The sequence below is a fragment of the Giraffa tippelskirchi genome, chromosome 13 (assembly GCF_054371585.1).
Source record: "Giraffa tippelskirchi isolate mGirTip1 chromosome 13, T2T-mGirTip1v1.2.pri, whole genome shotgun sequence".
In the NCBI taxonomy this organism is placed as follows: Eukaryota; Metazoa; Chordata; class Mammalia; order Artiodactyla; family Giraffidae; genus Giraffa; species Giraffa tippelskirchi.
The window spans coordinates 40,382,941-40,404,168 of record NC_137287.1 but is presented as its reverse complement, the minus strand read 5'-3'; the positions used below and the strand labels follow the sequence as shown (position 1 = coordinate 40,404,168).

The following is a 21,228-nucleotide window of genomic DNA, read 5'->3' as shown; positions in this document are numbered from 1 at the left end:
ACAACATCACCCGCGTCGCAGATCCGCCCTCCGCCCCCACCCAGCGTCCCTGCGTGTCAGCGCGCCCGTCCTCCGCTGACCAATGGGAAGGCCCCTGGAGGGGGCGCGCCCGGTGGAAACCTTGGCGTGCTCGGCCCCGCGCGCGTCGCCCCGCCCCGGCTCGTACTCCCGCCGCCCCGGCCCCGCCCCGCGTGTCTGCCCCGCGGCCTCTGCCGGCCGCCGTAGCCGGAACTGCTTCTATTCGCCGCGGGCCGGACCTCAGGGAGGCTGAGGGGCGACAGCACCGGCGCCCGCAGCCTCCTCAGCCGCACGCCGACCGCCGAGGGGACGTGCCGGGGCGAGTGCCGCTCGGCGACTGCTACTGAGGCGGGAGGACCACACCGGCGTTGCAGTCTCTGAGCAGCCGGCGCTCGGGGGCCGGGCTGCCCGACTCGGCCAGTTCTGCGGGCGCCCGGGAGGACCCCGGCGGGCCCGGGAAGCCAGGCTGCTGCGAGGCGTTAATGAAAAAGGTGACCGGAGGCTGGAGCTCGGGAGGGGTGGGCCGCCCCGACTGGCTGTCGCGGCGAGGCCGGCTCCCAGCCCGAGTAGGGCTGCGGGAGAAGCGGCCTGCGCCCTGGAGGCGGTGGTTGCGCACGCGGTGTTTTCGTCGGGGCGGCTCGGTGGAGGCCGGACCCAGGAGTGTTGCGCTGACGGAGCTCTTTGTGTGTAGCTAGAAGTCTGCCGGGGAGGTGGGGTTTTGCTTTCCCTTTCCCAGAAGGGGACAAATGATGTCCTGCCGGGATGGGGCTTGAGGCGATCCCTCCTCTGTGCGCGGTCAGGAAGTAAGGTTGGAGGGACTTGGTGAGAGAATTCCATCTCCTGGTTTCCTTTTCCCTCGAGGGAAACCTCTAATGTGTCAATACCTTTTGCATTCTGAAAAGCCACGTTCTTCTGTATTCAGGTAGTGTCTCCCAAGATTTAGCTTGGCCAACGGGCAAGTTTATTCTGTTGTAGCTGATAGAACCACTGCCTGGGTCCTGGGTTGACTGTGGGAAGCTTTGGGATGATGGCTTGGTTCCTGGAAGGTAGGGTTCGCCACATTATAACCCAGAGAAAGGTCCTTTGGGGTGTTTTCAGGTTTCTTAAGTGGAAACGGATAGGATAAGGGATGAACAGTGAGATGTCCTGTACCATAAAGTCCTTTAAGTTTGGGTATCTGTCTTACATAGTTCTATTCTTTGGCAGGTTTTTTAATTTTTATTTTCAACTGGCGTGGATTCAGATGGTTTATGACATCAATTTCAACAGATGAAAGCTGTAGCAGGTAGTTTTGAGACATAATACTTTTGAGCAGTAGTAGGTATCACTATGATTTTAATCATTTCGAAGTCTTTCTAGGAGAGGTTCTTAAACTTAGGTTACTGTATTTAATTGTTGGCCTTGATGTCTTGCTCTCATTTTCCTTTCTCAGCAGTAGTGTTGAGCTTATCAAACACAGTTTCGACACAGTATCAACACCTGTTGAGGAATCTAGTTTTTAGGTTTCTTGCTTCATCGCATGTGCACATTACTATTTCTGGACTTGGAACGTTGATAGTACCTGAATCTCCTTGAATAAATTGAGTGGATCTGCTTTTTGGGTGACAAACATTTTAAAAGTCGTCATATTTTGTTGATGACATTGCTCACAACAGATAGTCACAAAGTTAGTGCAGGATTTTTATTCATGGTTACCTAGAGTTTTAACAGAATTCTCTTCTACTCATTCTTACCTGGACCTTACTGTGCTGTCACTTTCACGGGTGACTCCAATCTGTTCCACACAACAGGCTCCTTTGCTGTAAAAGCATTTTTAATTCGTAAATCCCCGCAGCAGCACACATCTCCCACCCTTGGAAGCAAGACTCCCAGAAACCCCGAGCTTATTATTCTTTATGTCTGTTTTAAAATAAGCAGGCGGACCGGCAGCCTCGGGCCACCATGGAGTTCCCTGTGCACACAGGCGAGTCCGCGCCTCTGCCCGGACGGGGTCGATCCGGGCCCCTTGCCCTCGCCCTCTCTCCGGGGCCAACTTTGGGGGCCGGAGTGCGGGGCAGGTGCGCGGGCCCGGAGCCCCGCGCGTTTTGGGGGGCGGGGTGGGGTGGGGTCGAGGGGCGCGGGCGCCGAGGCCCGGCCGGCTCAGGCAGCGCGGGGAGCGAGGCCGGCGCGCGGGCTGCCCGGCGCGCAGGCCATGAGCCGCGGGCCCTCCGGGTAGGTGGCTACAGGACCCCTGGACCCCGACCCGGGCCCTCTGCCCCTTCTGCGACCCTGGAACGGGGTGCCGCGCGGGCAGGGCCGTCCGGGCGCGGCCGCCCAGCTGCCGCCCCGCCGCCTCCGCGTCGCCGGCCATAGTTTCCTGGGCGTCGGGCGGGCGGGCGCGCGGGGGTCCGGGCTGGGGTCCGGCGGGCGGCGGCTTGGGCCCGCTGGTCGGGCTCGGGCGGGCGGGCGGGCCGCGGGAGGGGATCTGGAACAAACAACGGCGGCCATGTTGAGAGGGGATCGGTGCGGCTAAACTTCTCGCAGGCTGCGGGCCGCGCGCCTCACCCGCGTCCCCTCTCCCCCGCCCTGGCCAGGATGACAGTGAAGTTGGGAGACGGCGGCGGCGGGGAGGACGGGCTCAAGAGGCTGGGCAAGAGGTCGGCCGAGGAAGACTCCCTGGAAGGAGAGGGGCCCGGCGGCGGGGACGCGGCCGAGGAGAGCGGCGGCACAAAGAGGGACGGCAAGACCCCTCGGGACGGCGGCGACGGCCCCCAGGCCCCCTCGGGCGGCCTTCAGGCCCCGTCCCCGCCGCCCACCTGCCCCCAGGATCAGCACCACTTCCTCAGGTCCAGCGTGAGGCCGCAGAGCAAGAGGCTTAGGAAGGACTCGTCCTGCGCCGGGGGGAGCAGCAGTGCGGGCAGCTCCGGGCCCCGCGGGAAAGGTACGGGACCCCGGCCCCTCGAAGGGTGTGCCCTCGCTCCCGGGTGGGGGGGGGCCCTTCCCCCATGCCTCTCTCCCTCCACCCAGCTGGGGCTCCCGCCTGTGTCTGCACCCACACTTTGAGTGGCACTTTGGAGGGGACATCCCCTCTTCCTGTTCCAAAGAGACTGTTCCTGTGTTTCGACTGTGTTAAGGGACAGTAAGTATTCTTTCTTTGGACACATAGGATAGATTTCTGATGGTTGGATTTTTTCCCCCTCAAAGGCTCGTGGGTGATTTATATGGTAGGCTGTTTTAAACAGCAAAGGATAGTTTAGAAAGGGATTGAGAAATTACGTGCTGTATCTTTTCCTCAGCCTCAGATGGTGAAAATATAACAAAGGAATGGGTGTTTGAAACTCATGTGGGGAAAGGTTGATAAAAAGTCGAATATGAATGATTCCAAGGGTCCAGCTTGGGCCCATCACCCTGTACTTTCAAGTATGCTAGGCTTGAGAGTGTTAAGGGCCTCAAGACATGGCCCTTGGAGTTTCTACTAAGGTTTCCTTGGATGCCATGAAAACATCTCCCCTAGCGTAGTAAGTGGTGAAAACGTTTATGACCTGACATAAACGAGCAACAGTCCACAGGATTTGTCCTGGCATTCTCGGGCTGTTGAGGATGTCTCAGCTTTACTAGGGTCCCTATCAAAATAATAAGAAAACCGTGTGTCAGTTCCCCATTGTTTTCTGCTTGTATCTGTTTATATTTCAGCATTCTGCTTTTTCTTAATGGTACAAGTGAGTTGTTCTTAATATCCTTTTTGTTTCAGGCCAGTTTGCAGCACTTTTATAGATAGCATATGTAACACCATTTTCTAGTGAGTTTCACATGAGAAAAACTTTCACTTAGTTCCTCGGGAGATGGAATTTAAATCACTAGCTGGTCCTGATAATGTTAAGAAGGAAATAACCTCAGAAGCTAGTGAAGGACCCATTTTGGAGATCTGTGCCAAATGTGTGCAGTTAAACTTGCTACTTCTGCCTCATTCTCAGCTGAGGAGGACTGGCCTGTGAAATCATGGCCTTACTCTTTTATTTTTTTGGTGAAGACTTTTGATGTAAGTATACTCACTTGGAGATGTAAGCACGAGATAATTTTGTATGCTTCAGAAGTTAAAACTTGTCTCATAGAAGTTTATTTTGGTGTGAAAGTTGCTGATTGATTAGGAAAACATTAATTTGTTTCCCTAGCTTTGGTTTGTAAAAAGTAGTTTTTCGCTCCTAGTCAGAGAGATGTCTTAAGTTACCATGTGTAAGTGCTAGGGTGTCTCCAAGGGTCTGTTTGTGGCTTCAGCAGCACTGGCTCTGACATCCAGTCAGAGTTGCTGGCCTCCGTCCCCTGGCCCTCTGACCTCAGTCTGCTCGCTTGACCTCTCTCGCCGGCTTTCTCCTTGGAGAGACAGCCTTCCCTGTGAATTGAGGAGTGCCGGCGATGGCTCCCCTCTCTCCACGTGTGGCTGCTAAAATGGAGCGAGGCGCTGGCGTGAAAGCTCTCTGTCCCTTGTAAATGGCTACCTGTGAGGTGATGTGACGTGAGGCTTCAGTTAGAATTTTGGCAGTGGGTGAGGAGTGGTTTGCTTTCACTTGCACACTTGAGTGTGGGTCTGATGGGGAAGGTTTCTGATTAGCCTGGCCTCAAATCTGTTCTTAAATCTTGCCCAAATGTGGTTGGAGCAGCCATCCAGTTCCCATTAGTAAAATGGAAGTTTGTTAGAATTTGTGTTGCTTACAACTTGTGTATTTTCCTGTTTTAGCATGCAGAAGTCTGTTAAAGTGAATAATGAAGCTAAACTGTGGTGCTGGTGTTTGGGAGAGGAGTGGAAAGTGTGTTTCCTCTGCTTCACAGAGCTCCTGGGCCTGCCTCTGGCCCAGAGCTTCCTGGTGAGGCCTCCTTTGGGCTGAGCCTCATGTTTCCCTGTGCCCAGGACATCCCCCGCCTGCCTCTGGCAGCCTCTGCTCCCTCTCTGCCCCTTTGACCGGCAGAGAGCAGGTCAATTGTAACCTTGGGGAACATTCTTGGAGGAGCTGTTTGTTGCACAGACATGGAAATCTCCACCTGTAGTGATGAGCATGGACCAGTAAGGGAATTTTTCCAGTTTTTTCACTTTAGGAAAGTAAAAATTTTCCATTTGAGGTACAATCACAGCCCAGCCAGGGCTGGGCTGACCACTTTCCAGTTTCAGTCTTAATGCATGGAGAACTCTGCCATGCGTTTGGGAGGAAAAGGCTTGGGGAGGAAAGGAAGTTTTCATTTTGCTTCTGTCCACACAAGTACAGTCTTTTCTTTTTTCATAAGAATGGACTCTTTTGTCAACTTCAGTGAAAAACCAGAAGTGGAAGCCTGAATCAAAACCTTTTTTAATTGACCAGGGGCAAGTGGCAGTGATTTAGCACCTGTGTGCCAGGCATCTTGCACCTCTGTTACTTTGCTTTTTTTTGGGTGCAGATACCGAGGAGTGTTGTTCAGATAATGTGCTCAGCTGAGACAGAAGGTAGGCTGCAGGTCAGAAACCAGTGGTTCTGCTTGATGTCAAAACAAATGCTCCCCTGGCCCTGCCATGCGCCCCAAGTGGCCTGAGAACACACTTGAGACTGACTTCACAACCTGCGGGAACCAGGCCAGGAGACAGCCCCCATACCCTTCCCGTGTGGTCAGTTCATGATCTGGGTGATTCTGGGCAAACCAGCCCATCTCATCTCAGGTTCTTTGTCTGTAAATGGGTATAACACCGGTGCCCGCCTCACTGAGATAAGTAACGCCCCGAAGCCCTGCACGACTGGTGAACAGGCTGCTCTTAGGGAAAGTGGGCCTGGCTGCCAGGTCAAGCTTCAGGCCAAGTCTGAGTGGGTGGACAAGGTAGGCGGGGTCGCCTGTTGGGAGGTAGGATGGAGGTGCCAGGAATGCTCCCGGGCTGCTAGGGGGTGGGGAGCCTCAGGGGACGCCTGAGTTGGGGGCAGAGTCAGACCCTCTGTTTCCAAGGCTGTCCCCTCCCCCCATCCAAGAAGGTCTGTTGCGCAGAGTCAGGGAGCAGGTCCCGTCTCCACAGTGGGGCTGCGTCATCTGGCTTTACTGTGTCATGCTTAAAAATCAGCGATTCCATGTACAGAAAGCGTTTGCATTTTGCTTAGTCTGGGGCCTGTCTGTACCTTCCAGGGTTTTTTTTTTTTCAAGATGTCTCATGATGTACGTCACCCTGTTGCGGCCGACCCTAGGGAGACGGTATCCTTTTGGGAGGAAGGATGATCTGCGGGTGGGAACCCGATGTCTCCACCCTGAGCTCCAGGAGTTCATTCAGCTGGGCTGGAGGGGTGCTTGGCCTGCCCGAACTTTATGCTCCTTCCATTCAGCACCAGACAGGTTAGGCCACAGCCGAGGCCGCACTTCCCTCGGCTCAGGGGCGCCTGGGATCCTGCGAAAAGGCAGAGGCCCAGAGGCCAGGTGGTCGTCTCCCTGGTGGGCTCTCCTTAGCCCTCACCTCGCGGAGTGCCTGGCCTGGTGAGGTTCTGCCGGCATCGATGCTGTGGTCACTCTTGTCCCTCCCCAGGCCAGGGCAGCTGGGTGGAGCAGTCCCTGCCTTCTGTACCCACCAGGGGCAGGGGGACACACCCGACCCTCCAGAGACCATGAGGCTGGAGCTCTGTGGTCCTTGTGGTGAGTCGGATCCAGCACCTGAGGATCATCATCCAGGGTCCCTCAGGCGCTGTGAGAGTCTCACAGCTTGTTGGGAGAAGTGAGAGGCAAGCCGTTCCTCCAGCTGTGTCCAGCATGTGCCTCTCTCCCCACCGAGGCTGCATGTGCGGCTGACACGGGGACCGTGACACAGGATCTGTTGGGTGACACAGGCCCCCTCAGTGCGCACTGGGTCAGGAGGCCCACCTGCCCAGGCTTTGTCAGAGAGGCCACGACGGAGCCGTGCCGAAAGGAGGGGAGACTGCCTCTGGAGCAGAGCTTCTGGGGAATCCCTCAGTCAGAGCTGTGCCCTGAGCCGGCTTCACATCCAAAACATGGACAGATAGCCTGGGCAAGTATATAAGGTAACAGTTGAATTTTGGTTTGAAGGCTGAGCTAACTTTGAAGTATTAGTACTTCCTTGACTTTTAATGTCAACACCAATGTTTCCATGGTGTCTCGTGAGCTTCTACAGTTGTCTGGTGCCCACTGAGTATACAGGCTTCAGGGTTTTCATTTCCAGTAGGACGTTGTGTCCTGCTTTGGATGATATGAAAATACAAAGATAGCGGAGTCACAGATGCAGAAGCCATCTTTGTCCTGGATGGGGGTGTGCTGGAGTGCTTTGTCACATCAAGTGAGGGTAGGATTCTCAGCACCGAGGTACAGTGTGTGAAACGTGCCCGGGAGTTGTGGTCTCCTTGTTAATCCATGAGGAGGGTGTACGTTTTAGTGGGAACGCTGGGTCATAGTTGTGTTTTTCTTAAACATCTGTGAGAGGAGCGGAAGTCTTCGAGGGAGGCCACGCCTGGTTTGAGAGTGGAGGGCATGGAGCCTCGCGGGGGTGCTGAGGCTGAGGGCCCTGGGACAGGCGCCCTGAGGCAGATGGAGCGCCTAGGGCTGGGGACGGTCCTGGTGGGAGGCACGTGGCTCTCGGGGCCCAGCGGACATGGTGGACAGTGGGGATGGGGGTGTTTGGATTCGTCCGTGGGTCGGCACTCTTCCTGGGAACCCATCCCCCGCGCGCCTTGGTGGAGAAGACGTTCCCTCGGCCCCATCTGCTCTTCAACAGCGCCACAGACACACCTCTGAGATCCTGGACGTCACGCCTCCCGTTTGGACCAACCACAGCCTGGGGGCGCCTGCCGGGCCCGCTTGGGTGTGCTGCCCTCTCGGGCTGTGAGCCCCCGCGGTGCCAGGAGGTGCCCGAGCGGAGTAGGGGCAGGCAGGTGGCGAGACAGGAGTGCTTCTCTCACCCAACACAGGCGGGCTTGGGATGCACGTTTCTGAAGCCCTCGCGTCCAGCAGGTCTTCCAGTCCCCCTGGGCCTTTGATGTTATGCTTGGGAAGTTCGCAGGCTCCAGAGGAAGGCTGAGGATAGGGAGTGTGTGCCGTGACGGGGTGTCACCACATCCTCTGTGTCACCGGGAAGTCACAGGGCCGTGCTAGGCTGGTGTCCCCCCGAGTCCTGAGCCTGCTGCCCCCTGACCAGCAGCGCCAGGCCACCTCTGTCGCAGACTGAGGGGGCGCTGAGACCAAGGTCTCTCCCCCATCTACTCGTGGCTCTGTGTGTCATAAATGCTGAGGCAGCTACAGCCTGGGTGATAGCCACCGTGACCCAGGAGGATGACGCCCAGGTCTGGAGTGAGAGGAGGGGAACTGGCTGGGCCCTGCCGCTCAGACCTGGCGGCTTTCCCGCTTTCAGAGCCTTTCCCCCTGGTGATGGTGACTGCACACAAGGACAGAAGGAAGCAGGGCGTCCAGACACGCTCCTCGGGGCTGGGCACCTGGGCTTCCCCAGTGGAAAGATGGCTGGTTCTCTGCTGCCCGGTGCTGAGGGGGCACGGGCAGAGAGGGCGGGTGGTCTAGCTTGTCTGGAGCGGACAGCCGGGCAGTGGGGGACGCGGACAGAGGCCGCACATCTGTGTTCCTCAAACGCGAGCCCTGGAGAGAGGAGCAGCCCGAGTGGGTGGTCTGGGAGACCAGAGAGGGCGGTGAGGGGCCTGCTCCGAGGTGGGGCCTCCGGAGGACTGGCCCCGCCGTGGGAGGGAGGGAAGGTGCCAGCTCTCACTGAGCGCACACTGTGAGACCTGATGCGGCTGTTCCTGCTCTGTGGTACAGAGGCTGCTGGGCTCCAGTCTTGTGCATCCTTTCCCTCCTGCCTCCCCGATGCTGACTTCTCACGTGCAGGCTCTGACTAACCTCCTTGTGGCCTCAGAGGCACAGTCGCAGGTGTCGCGTTGACTTCAGGCCTGTGCATACCCACGCCCACCCCGGGGCGAGCCCCACACCCACTGAGGCTTGTTCAGAGTTGTCTTCTCAACCCCCCCATCCCCCTTTGCCTTTCTGCGCCTCTGTTCTCTTTGCTGGCTTCTCTGTCTTCCCCCTTCAGCCGTCACTGTTTCTGTCTGGACTTTTCCTGGTAACCATCTCGTTCTCCCAGTGTCTCTGATCCTGCCTTTCTCTTTTCCTGCTTGAGTCGCAGCGCTCAAAGGAACCAGAGCTCAGGCGGGACGCCCTTCTTGCTCCTCCTCATCTGAATTTTCAGGGATGTACCAGGGGCCGTGTTCTTTCCCCCTATGAAGTTTTGTGATTTAACTTAATTTCTGAGAAGCATTCAAGGTCTAGAATGGGCCGCAGATGTGGAAATGGTCGCCTGAGGGTTCTTGGCTTTATTTTCCTCTATTGAGGACGAATTGTTTCTGAAACCTGAGCAGGAGAGGCTGAGCATGCTGCTCTGACCTTGGGCCTTGCAGAGGGCGTGGCTGGTGGCCTCAGGGCCTCCCCGGAGCCACTTTATCTAGTGCTCTCCTTCGTGTCTGCTGGTCTGCTGTATTCCACACGCCACCCCCTGCGGCCCTTCCAGGCTAAGAGATGCTTCCGTTCAGTTTTCCTCACTGTTCATCCTCCTTGTCGCGGGTCACCAGCGAAATCTCTCAAAAGCCAGCAAGAGGCCCGTGTTAAGAGAATTTTCAAAAATGTGTGTTATTTCCAGTCCGTTGACCCCAGCGTGGGTGGGCAGAGGTACCCTGAGCAGTGCCTGTTAGTGAGCTGCCTGTGTCTGGGAAAGGAGGGTTTAGTGACTGTGCTGTCAGAAGTTGAAAGTGACTCTGAAATCCTTTGTTGTGGGTGGTGCAGAGGTGGACAGACAGCGCTTCCTCAGAGCAGTACTCATGAGGAATTACGGGCTCCAAGTCAACCAGAACTTCTTTTATTTGAGAGTGGGGTTTGAATGGCACCCGTGACCTGGTCTTGAGCTCACGGAGAAGCATCTCTGACCTACGCATGGTGGAACGAAACCGACGATCCCTGCACACAAGCTGAGTCGCCTCACCTGTTGAAACATCTTGGGACATGCCGGGCTCATGAGTTAGGTCAGGGGTTGGGTTGGGTTTGGTGAGGAACTGACGAAGTCAGGTCCTGTGGTGAGGGCGTCCTTCCCCCTCTGCACCCAGGGATCCTGAGGTACAGGTGTGCTGAGCCTCGCGAAGCGTAGGGGAGCAGCTTGGGACTGGCTTGTCTTCTCTAACTGTGTCTAGGATGCGAGGGCCGAACAGACAGCTGCAGTGACAGGTCCCTCCCACGCTGTCTGGCATGGGAACCCCTGGCCCCCTGTGGACCCTGACCACTAGAGCCATGGTTGGTATGACTAAGGAACTGGGGTTTTATTTAATTTTAATTAAATTTGGATAGCGTCACTAGTGATTCTCTAATTGGGCTGTACAGCTCTGATAAATTGTGAATTCTGTTACCTGAGAGTGTCTTCTGAAGGTGGCCTGCTGGCCTGATAACACCTTTCCCCACAGGAGAATCAAGTGCGTTCCATGTACCTGAGTGGTTTTTCTACACATACGAACACATTCTCATGCCCAGTAGCTGATAGGATCAGCTTTTTTTATATACTGCTTATGTTAACGTTAGGCCTTCCCAGGTGGCTCAGTGGTAAATAATCTGCCTGCCAATGCAGGAGATGCAAGAAATGCGGGTTCAATCCTTGGGTCAGGAAGATCCTCTGGAAATGGCAACGCACTCCAATATTCTTGCTTGGAAAATTCCATGGACAGAGGAACCTGATGGGCTATAGTCCATGGGGGTAGCAAAGAGTCAGGTACGACTGAGCGATTGAGCACACACATGTGTTGATGTAATTACGAGGATCCACACTTTGAAAGGCACAATGAGGCATCAGAGGGGAAAGTGTCTCCGCTCTGACCTGTGCCCCAGACAGCCCCTGCACTTGCGATTCTGCAGGGGTGGTCTTCGCAAGCATGAATGGAATCACTTTTAATTTGTCACTTCTTTTATTTCTCACGATTGTCTTTTATTCCCTGTGGAGGCAGAACCCTCTCGAGGGGCTGAGGGAAACATGGCCCGAGTTCCCAGTGAGCACGTGTCTGCCCAGGGAGGGCCCCCGCAAACTGACCTCATCAAGAAAGCATTTTTAACAGTTACCTGCACTTGTTTAGCTTTTCCTTTTTGAAGCACTTTTGTTTTTATGATCTTATTTTCACCCTTGTCGTTCAGAGTTTGCAGATTCTCACCATTGGATGGCCCTGTGGTTCCAGGGAAAAGAGAATGCTGGTTATCACAAAAATACGCTGGGAGTTCCCCTTCCATCTGAGAGGAAGGAACTGGAATGGGTGGGAGGGCTGGGTCAGGTCATAAAGTGTATTATCTGTGACCTTTGCCTTGGCTTTACTGCCTGTGTCCTCCTGGGAGCCCAGAGTTCTGGGCCTGGGCCTGGCTTGTACCCCCATGCTGGACTGTATGTGCTGCCGCCTCCAGCAGGGGCTTCAAGGGCTCATCTCGAGATTTGAAACTGGTGCTTGAAGAGCATGTGTGGGTTGTCACTCTCAGAACACCAGACTTTACTGATGAAAAGTGATCAAGAAAAACAAGAGTTTTGAGACTTTTAAAAGGTGCTGTGGGGTCATGTGGTCGATATTTTGAAGTTCCAGTTGTAGCTCTAAGAAGGTAGTGTCTTACACACGTAGATGTTTTCTTGATTTTGAATTTCAATTTGTTTATTTGAAAATATAATTACTTTACCCAAAACCTCATTTGAGAAAGACAGGTGCTGAGTGCCTCAGCAGGGCCTTGTTCTTGTACTCTCAGTGGTGCTACATAAATGTTCTGTCTCCTTTTTCCTCACTGTTTAAATGTTCACGAGGGTCAGAGGTCAGGGCAGGACCACGTCACTCACTTGCTGGGGGTGGGGCCTGGGACAGCTTCTGTTGGTAACAGATCACTCACGGTAAGGTTCTTTCTCTGCAAGGAGCTGATGGTGGCGGAGCATCGGCTGCAAATGGGCCTGGGGTTGCCCCCGCTGCCCCTGCAGGGGGTTCTCGCTCCTCCTCCAGGAACCTGGGGTCTTCGGGCGGGGAGAAGGAGGAAGGCAAGAAGGTTCGGCGGCAGTGGGAGTCCTGGAGCACAGAGGACAAAAACACCTTCTTTGAGGGGCTGTACGAGGTAAGCTTCCTGGAGTCTGCAGGGCTGGTGGGGCTCCCCCCTCATACCTCACTTGGTGGCCCCAGGCCTTGCCCTCTGACCTTGGCCATTCATCTCCTCGGTGAAACCCTCAAAGCTGTTTCTAGTAGGTGGCTGTTAGGAAGTGTCTTTGCTTCTCTCTTCTAAGATGCTCTCCAGTGGCTCAGAGTGGTGCCCATCCCTCTGGGCCTTCCCCTCCCAGCTGGTGGCAGTTTCTTGGGAGAGGAACTACCTGAGCTAGACGCTGGGGGAGGCACTTCACGTACAACTCTGCCTTGTTCTGGCTCACCTGCCATTGCTTCTTTTAAAACAGAGAATGAGTGTTCATTCTTTACGATTTTCGCTTTTTGACCTTAAATTTTGAAACCATTTCAGAATTGGAAAAACCATAAAAAGAATACAGGGAACGTTCACATGCCCTTTTCCTGCTTCCCTGATATCCTCGTGACTGCAGGGTGACCAACACAGTGAGGAAGATCAACCTGATGTCATCAGTGTTTCCTCTGGGGTCCTCCTCTGGGTCACATTGACCCACATTGTAATTGGCTCCTCCCAGTTGGGACAGGTCCCTCAGTCTCCCCTTTTTTCCCTGGTCTGTTTTGAAGCGTCCAATCTGTTCACTCGTGGAGCACCCCTCATTGGGCTTACCTGACATTTCCTTGTGGTTAAGCTTAAACTTTGTGTTGAGAGTACTGCAGGAGTGCTGTACATCCTTGGTGTGTCCTTGTGGGAGCCTGTGCTGTGCTCTCTCGGGCCTGCTGTGTGAACCTTGGTCTCTGCATTCAGGTGGCATCTCTCAGGTTCTCCACTGCCAAGTCTTCCTCTTTTTTTTTTTTAACTTTGAGACTTTGTGAATACCCTGTTTCTCATCATTTTTCCTTCTTCTAATTTAAGCAACCAGTACTGCTGCTTACTAGAGCAACTATTAACTGTGGTGTGTGCCCAGTGACGACCTTCTGGCTCCCTTATTCTACCTACATTTATTAATTGGGAACTCCATGCGAGGAGCTCTCTCTTCTCCATTTATGTTGGCTTCTGTGTCCTTCTAACATGTTTCTGTTCAGCCTTGAGTACTTCCTCTCTCTCTGGCACCACAGGATGTTCTAGACATTCCTGGTGTTTTCCTTGCCCCAGACTTGGCATTGCCCATTTTCCCAAGGGACCTTGTTCCTTTTGGAAAGTGGGATTTAGAAGCCAAGCCCTGGGCACGCATGGTGCTCATTGCTGTCGGTGTGCCATTACCTTCAGGTCCCTTCCCATGCTCTTGCTGGCTTCGTGTTGATGAGAGTTTCAGTCCTGGGCAGTACCTGGACAGCATCGACGCTGTGTCCTCTGGAATATAAATTCTGTCCTAAAAATCGAAGCTGTACTTGGCTTCTGCATGGAGTTGCTGAAAGAAGGCCCACAGCTCTATTCAGAGCACATTCTATGTGATCCTGTTGAATACCTTTTGTATGAGTGAATTGGTGAGACTTTCTGAATAGTTGATATGTTGTTTTAAGATGTGAGATACACAGCACCCTGATCTCCTCCATCCTGTCATATTTTCTGATTATTGTTTATGGGCGTGTCTCATTTCATGGGCTCTAAAGAACTCTAGAGGTTAAGCCCTTTGTCCAAGTGATAAGCTTTACATTTCACTTGCTCCAGGCTCCTTGCCTCTTGGTACCCACGTGTTAAGGTAGTTCTGTTGCTGCTTTGTCCATTGTTCTGATGGAAACCTGAGGTTCTGGGGAAGCCAGGTTGAAGTTCACGCACAGTAAGAGCTGTGAAGGCCGCTTCTCCCTTTTCGGGAAGCATCTGCCTTGTACAAAGGCTGCCTTGTCATGATAACCTTGTACTGGTCACGTGGGCTTTGTTTTGCAGCATGGGAAGGACTTTGAGGCAATCCAGAACAACATCGCTCTGAAGTACAGGAAGAAGGGCAAGCCAGCCAGCATGGTGAAGAACAAGGAGCAGGTGCGCCACTTCTACTACCGCACGTGGCACAAGATTACCAAGTACATCGACTTTGACAATGGTGAGCACCATCTGCCCGCCCCCAGTCCGGAGTGCGGCTTTGGCACACTTGCCGGCCTCGCTCTGGCCTCCTTCTCACCCAGCACATGGCCTGGGGTGTCCTCAGCTCAGCACGCTGGCTGGCAGGAGGCCTTGTATCTGGTGGTTGGGCTGAACTGCGAGAACGCCTGTGGTGTCTGGGTGCCGGGCTTGCTTGCTGGGAGGGAGGTACTGTGGTCCTGGATCCCACCTCTTCATTACCCGCCCTTGTCCCAAGGGGGCCCTGGTGGGTTAGGAGTGGGCCGAGCCTGGCGTGGGAGGCTGGGGGTGGAGGGCTGGCCATCCAGGGCTTTCCCAGGCCCTTGTCACCTATGTTTGAGTCTGGTTTGCATGGTACCATCTTTAAGTCACATGTCTAGGTCATTGCCAGGTGCAGTCCTGACTTCCTGCTCAGAGCACCCCTTCCGTCAGCATCTCTGTCCTCTGTGGAGGCATTGCCACCTCCTGTGTCCACACGCTGGGAGAGCCGTGTCTGTGTCACCTCTGCTGCTTCTCATGGCTCAGTCCCTCTTGTGACTGCCTGGTGTCTGACACAGCCCATTAGCAGCAGTGCTGATGCAGGATGACTGTGGTGGCCGTGCTCATGCCAATCCTGCGAACTCTGCCTGTGCCCCGCAGGTTGACTCTGGCCGGGCAGTGAGTTCTCGCCTCCCCGATGACCCCTCCGGCTTCCCCACTGACTCTCCCTGCGGTCAGGGTGCCAGAGCCAGGGCTTCCTCCAGCCTGGAAAGGCCCAGGGTTGGTCCGAGCTGTCCTCCTATAAGAAATCTGGCTTTGGAGGGTTACTGTCTTTACTGAAACTGCTTCACCCTGCTTCCTCGCTTGTGTGGACGGGGTGTGGAGGACTGCGTGCTGCTGCTGCTGCTGCATTTGCGTGTTTACAGAGAGCCCTGGCTGGGTCTGGCTCGTGAGCCATGGTTTGCTGTCCTTTGCCCTGGAGAAGTCCTTTCTCGATGCCGTGGCCAGCGACAGGGCTCTAGGGACTGTGGACTAAGCTCTGGACAGTCACAGTTGTGATGGTCACTGCACTTCCCATGACAGTGTCCCTGTCTTTCCTTTGAATCTTTGTGGATGTCTCCTACCCGCCTATCAGTCTTGCTGGTTCTATTCTGAGCTTCTCAGATCTGTCCGTGCTGCCCGGCCCCCACCACCCTCCACCCTCCCCTAGCCCGTGTCAGGGCTCAGCCGGATCTGTGCACAGAGAGGTGATCCCACATTCCCACGCCTGGTGGAAGACTGCCGTACTGGGCATTCCATTTTCTCTCTAGGGACATTGCTCTGCCTGTTAGGGCCCCCTCCTACCTCTTTTTCTTTTGAAAAGTGCAAAAACAGCGCCATATTGCTGTGTGCTCTGCCCCGTGGCCCAGGGGTCAAAGCCAAGAAGTGCCCCAGTGCCCTGGTGTGACCTCGAGCCCTGCACGTCTGTGCTCTCCTCCTGAAGCGGCACCTTCCCTCATTTTCAGTGTTCTCCCGCGGGCTCAAGAAGTCATCCCAGGAGCTGTACGGCCTCATCTGCTACGGGGAGCTGCGCAAAAAGATCGGGGGCTGTGAGTACCTTCCCCAGGACCTCCTCCCGGTGGGGCTGCAGCTTTAGTCCTGGGGCTCTCTGTTTTCTCTCCAGCTTTCAGCCTGAAAACATTTTAATGTACAAAATGTTTTAATGTATAGAAGTATTGAAGGAGGATGTATTGACCTCACACACTGTCGTTTAGATTTTACTGGCCTGAACCTTGGCCACGTCTGTGTTACCTCTCCTGGCCCCAGCCCCTCCACACACTGGCTTTCTTCTTGCTCAGCCAAGGGACTGTAAGTTGCAGACGCCCAAGCACACTGTGAGCCCCTTAGCCACTGGCCCCTGAGAACAAGGATGTTCCCCTGCCCACCCAGCATGTGTAAAATGTTTCTGGTGGGCACCACAGCCTCACTGGTCTCCTGCCCAACTCAGGTCTCCCAGGACATCCACCACGCCAGGTGGCGCACACCTGTCCACAACATGCCCGTTTACAACTGCCGTGTCTCCTGGGTCTGGACTTAGAACAGCCCCTACTTCCTGGTCTTTCCCAACTCTGGTGCTCTGAGGGGTCTGGGACCCTCCCTTTGCCTTGGTCTGAGCATCTCCTCGTGATTAGATTCCCTTTAGCTGTACAACTGCTCTGGCCTCCCCATGTGACTATACACACGAGGCTGCAGCCTGTCAACATGGCTTGGAAAGGCACACCCCTGCAGGGCCACCTGTGAGGTGAGGATAAGCTGCCACCGAGAGCGTCACAGCCGGGCAGGCTGGGGGGGGGGGCGGGCGTTCCCTGGGTGACCTGCCCTTCCTGAAATAGGCAGGACTTCCAGGAGCCTCTGAAGAAAGGGCCAGGCGTCCTGGCTCCCCGCCCCTCCTCCTGCAGGCTGAGGACTCCTAAACAGACCCCTGGCTCTTGCTCTGGGTGCTCTGCTGGGCTCCTGAATCCCTGTCCTTCCCTGAAGCACTCCTGGTCCTGGAGTGTTGGCCCAGGGCTGGGGCCTTGTCTTTGGTCTTCCCATCCGTGTCACCCAGCTGGACCCCTCCCCACAGAAGGCTCCCCCAGCCTTGTCCTTTTGTCGACTTTCTGTCGCCCCTGGGTCGGGGTAGGGGGGCATCCACTCTAGTAAACAGGCAGGGGCTCAGCCCATGCTTTGGCAGAGCTGTTGGAGGAGAGCCCACAGGTAACCCAGGAGCCCAGCAGGACAGGCGTGGTGGGGCACGGTGGTCCCCAGTAAAGGGTAGTGTCTCATGAGGTAGTTGGGGGCAAGTGGTTGGTGGAGAGGGGACAGTGCTCTCAGTGCAGCTGACATGTGGGCTCTGGGGGCTGCAGCTGACACGGATGTTACTCTGGGAGTCCCTGATGCTCCATTAAGGGGTTTGGATTCTGCGCCGAAGATAATCGCATGGAGTCTTGCTGGGCTCTTCTCCTGGTACCTTGATGCTCATGTGTGTTTGTTTTTCCACTGAAGGCATGGATGACAAAAACGCCACGAAGCTAAACGAGCTCATTCAGGCTGGGTGAGTAGATGGCGTGGGCGGTAGGCTGGCTCCTGTGAATTTGCACTTTTCTCTCAAATATAGACTTTGAAATACATGCAGTTTTCTCTCCTTTTCTCAGTGAGAACCATTAAGACTTGAACTCGTCAGAGTTAACCCTTATGCCCTTGCAGCTAAACACCTGCCCGTTAGGAGGTGGCCAGCCCAGGGGAGTGGGTTGACCTGCCCCAGCTTCTCCCCGACCTGGGGTCCATCCCTCTTTGCAGGTCTCCACTCAGCCCTCACTCTTTCACGTCTCCCTCTTCTTCTCAATCTCTTGCTTTGTAGTGTGGGAGCTCCTCTTGCTTCTGGAAGGCCCTCTGTCCTGTCCCAGCTGCTCTCCTTCCTCGGCCTGGTGTTGGATGGCTGGTGGGCCCCTGTCCTCAGGCTGAAGGCCTGCCAGGCAGGCTGACCATGTGCACTTGCGCTTTGGCTCTGGCCCAGTAGAGGCTGGCGGTGGGTTCCTAGGCTCTGTGTCTGGACTGTCACCCGTCTGAGCAGGCCTGAGAGTGACCAGGTTGTTTGCATCACTACGTATGAAAGAGCAGAGATTCGTCCTGGTGGCGGGGGGCAGGCAGCTGGAATCACTGGGTACCCCAAGCCTGTCAGAGGTATGGGGTATGGTTGGAGGCCAGCGGCCCCTGCCTCAGGATTGTTTTATCACCCCCATCCACCTGTGCACCGTCAATGTCAGGCCTGCCTGCCTGCCTTCCTGCCCTCACACCTGCCTTGTGCCTGTCAGATGTGTTGGCTCCAGGATCTAAAGGTTTGAGTGGTGGTATGTGCACAAGCCTTCCCTGGAATGCTGTCCCTGTGGCTGTGTGGATCCGTGGTCTCTTCATCCTTCCCCCACTCCCCGGTAAGGGACATAGGCAGTTTATGGAGAGTGAAGGACTTGCCATTGACTCCAGCATTTGTTATAGATTCCCAGAGAAGGAGTGGTGGGCATGTGTAGACCTTACACAGAGCTGCCCGCCTGCTTTCCCGGGAGGCTTCCGGGTGCCCCCACATGCACCACGCTGGGTGTGCTCAGACTGTCTGATCTTCTGAGCCACTCTGCTGGTGAAGGAGTGTCTTACTGTGGTTTTCACTTCATTTCCCTGAGGGCTGGTATTGAACACCTTCCTAAGACTCACTGGTTGTCTCTTGTGGGGTGTCACTTCAGGTCTTGTGCCCACTGAGTTTTGAATGTCCTTCATTTGTTCCAGACACAAGCCTTGTGTCAGGCAGGTGACTTATAGACGTTTCCTCCTAGTCTGTGGTTCATCTTCTTAGTGGCTTTATCAGTGACCTTCAGAAGGGTAAACATTTTCAGCTGTGGTGAAGTCCAGTTTGTTGTCTTTTTCATATTTGGATTATGCTTTTAGTATGTCTGGGGCTTCCCTGGTGGCTCAGACGGTAAAGCATCTGCCTGCAATGTGGGAGGCCCGGGTTTGATCCCTGGGTCGGGAAGATCCCCTGGAGAAGGACATGGCAACCCACTCCAGTACTCCTGCCTGGAAAATTCCATGGACTGAGGAGCCTGTTAGGCCACAGTCCATGGGGTCGCAAAGAGTTGGACACAACTGAGCAACTTCACTAGTCCTTTAGTATGTCTAAGAAGTCTTTGCTGAACTTGAGGTCACAAGATTTTTTCCTAAAAGTTTTATGGTTTGATACACAAATCCACACTGAATTGACTTTGGTACACACCATGTCGTTTGTGCCAAGGTCCAATTTATGGCCTGTGGGTGTGTCCAGTTGGACTGGCCCCACTTGCTTCCCCCATTCACTGCTTTTTTACCCTCGTCTAAGGTCTGTTGACTGTACTGTGTGGGTCTGTTTCTAGACTTTAAATTCTGCTCTGTACATCTGTTGTGTGTTCTTTTGACAACAGACATCAGTTTTGAAGAACAAAGCAAAAATCCTGTAAAAGTGAGACAGAGATGGGGGAGTTAGGAAGGTGCCTGTGGAAAAACTAGTCCTTGACATCAGAACATTGAGTGTTTATCTCACTTCCCATCCCTGCCTCTCATGCAGACTGTTTCCAAATAAATGTCTATCTCCCTTCGTTATAAAATTGTAGAATTAGATTAAGGAGCAAATGAATTGAGAAAAGCTCTAAAATTAAATCTCATTACATTGGTCACAGACCCAGCAGCATAGAATTTGGCACATGTTTATTAGACTTATCAAGTTAACTTTGCAGAGAAGTGAATGAAAAATATAAGGAAGGAAAGCTCAACTCCTGTGCACACAGAGGAGTTACTCTGCTGTCTGTTTTGTTGAAGTCACACTGGTGGAGGACTCAGAGGGGCTTCTGCATTGCTCTGTGTGAGCAGGGCAGGGCCTGATTCTCCTGCAGGTGCTCCTCTCCAGCCCGGCTGGGGCCAGGCCTCCCTGTGCTGGCTCCAGCCTCAAGCTACTCCTGGAACTTTGATTTGTGAGAAGAGGAAAGGGATCGTAACCTCAGATTCTGAGGTCTCTAGTCATAAAGAGGCCCTGTTCAATTTCACTTAAAAAAAGGGAAGTCCCAAAACAGCAGTTTAACGGAAAATGTGGTTATCACAAATACAGGTGCCACGTGACATGGCTCCCCAGCTCTTTAAATCTTGCTGCTGCTGTTGTGTTTGTCTGGGATGGAGGGGCAGGAACATCCACTTGTTCCAGAACCCTCTACTGGGGGGAGCTGTGTAAGAACTGACCCATTGTTCTTAGTTCCCACTCCAGCATCCTCAGCACATCCTGGGAGTGCTCTGCTGTGTGTGTTTCCCCTGGGTTGAGGGGGTTCAGTCTCAAGCGCTTGGTCTCAGTGGAGACCATGTTCCCTGCAGGCTCTCATCCTCCCTGAACCTCCCCTCCTGACACAACGGTGGGGGGAGCTGGCTCCTGGGGGTCTGCCTGCCCAGGTAACTGTTTCTCCTAAATTCACAGGCTCAGAGAAATTTAAGTAAAATGAAAAACCAGAGGAACTACCCCCAGTTAAAAGAACAAGAGGATAGAGAAGGGGCATCGAGTGGTAACAGAGGTTCTCATCAGAGCAAGGACCAGAGAGGGAATGTGATCTCCCCTGAGTCCTGGAGGGTTGGTAGAGCTGAACAAGAACCCATGTCTGTAACTGAAGACACAGGGTCTTTCTGCTACACTCTTAACAAACAGACCCTAAGATGTTTGCACAGTATCTTATGGGAAAGACTGCCTAGAGTCAGAAAGAGCTGAAAAGCTTTCCTAGGTGACTGTTAAATAATGAAGCCAGGGTTGGATGGATTGGATTAAAAGATGACAGGAGCTGAAACAGAACCTGAGGAGGGAAGAGGAAAGTGGAACCTCATCTTCAGGATCCACTGCCAGAAAGCCCCTCTATTTTTGACCTCTTCTACAAGGCAGAAAGCCACAAGTAGAGGCCTGTGTGAATATTATGTTAAAGAAGGCTATGAAGGTAAAACCTGATCACAGAATGGAAAGGGCCAGGGTATGAGAACCTCTGCTTCCTGTGGTGCATTCAAACATGGGACACCAGTTTTGGTTGAGCCATATTTGCCGGGTCCCCAAAGCAAGCTGGCAGTGGACCGGATCATTGAGTACGTGTGCTGTGGCTACTGGAGCTCCTCTGAGGCCCTCAGGCCCTGACCCCACTCCACTATGGACTCTGGGCTGTGCAGGTTTCTGCTTGTCCCACCACCCTTCTCCTGGGAACAGCTCTTCCCGCCAAGTGGTGCCTGTGTGGGAAGCTTTTGTGTTCATCAGCTGTGACTTGTAAGAGTAAGACTTTTAAATCCTTAAGAAAATAAAAGAATGAGGGAAATCTCCTAAGAGAACAAATAATGAAATAGACCTCTCCAGTCTACCCCATGCTCAAAAAAGAGGTAATAAAAATGCTGAAGGAATTAAGAAAGGCTGTCATTAGAAATGCAGATCACTGTCATAAGGATCTAAAAAGTATAAAGAGGAGCCAATCAAAATTAGACAACTCAGTTACCAAGATGAAAACTGAGCTAAAGACAGTA

At 54.0% G+C, this 21,228-nt stretch overlaps 1 protein-coding gene across 5 annotated transcripts in view; it reads left to right on the top strand.

Annotated features, from left to right (window-relative positions):
* Nucleotides 1–21,228, top strand: part of CRAMP1 (cramped chromatin regulator 1) — a 45,475-nt gene continuing 24,247 nt past the window's right edge. For 3 of the 5 annotated variants that reach the window (XM_081555572.1, XM_081555570.1, XM_081555569.1), the window contains exons 1-6: nucleotides 1–509; nucleotides 2,592–2,938; nucleotides 11,924–12,117; nucleotides 14,002–14,155; nucleotides 15,657–15,740; nucleotides 17,176–17,224. In XM_081555572.1, the coding sequence (XP_081411698.1) occupies nucleotides 2,593–2,938; nucleotides 11,924–12,117; nucleotides 14,002–14,155; nucleotides 15,657–15,740; nucleotides 17,176–17,224 (827 nt within the window). In that variant the 5' untranslated portion in view covers nucleotides 1–509; nucleotide 2,592. Of the gene's footprint in view, nucleotides 510–2,135; nucleotides 2,230–2,591; nucleotides 2,939–11,923; nucleotides 12,118–14,001; nucleotides 14,156–15,656; nucleotides 15,741–17,175; nucleotides 17,225–21,228 lie in introns of those variants that run through there. The other 2 variants (XM_081555568.1, XM_081555571.1) reach the window with 2 other exon arrangements.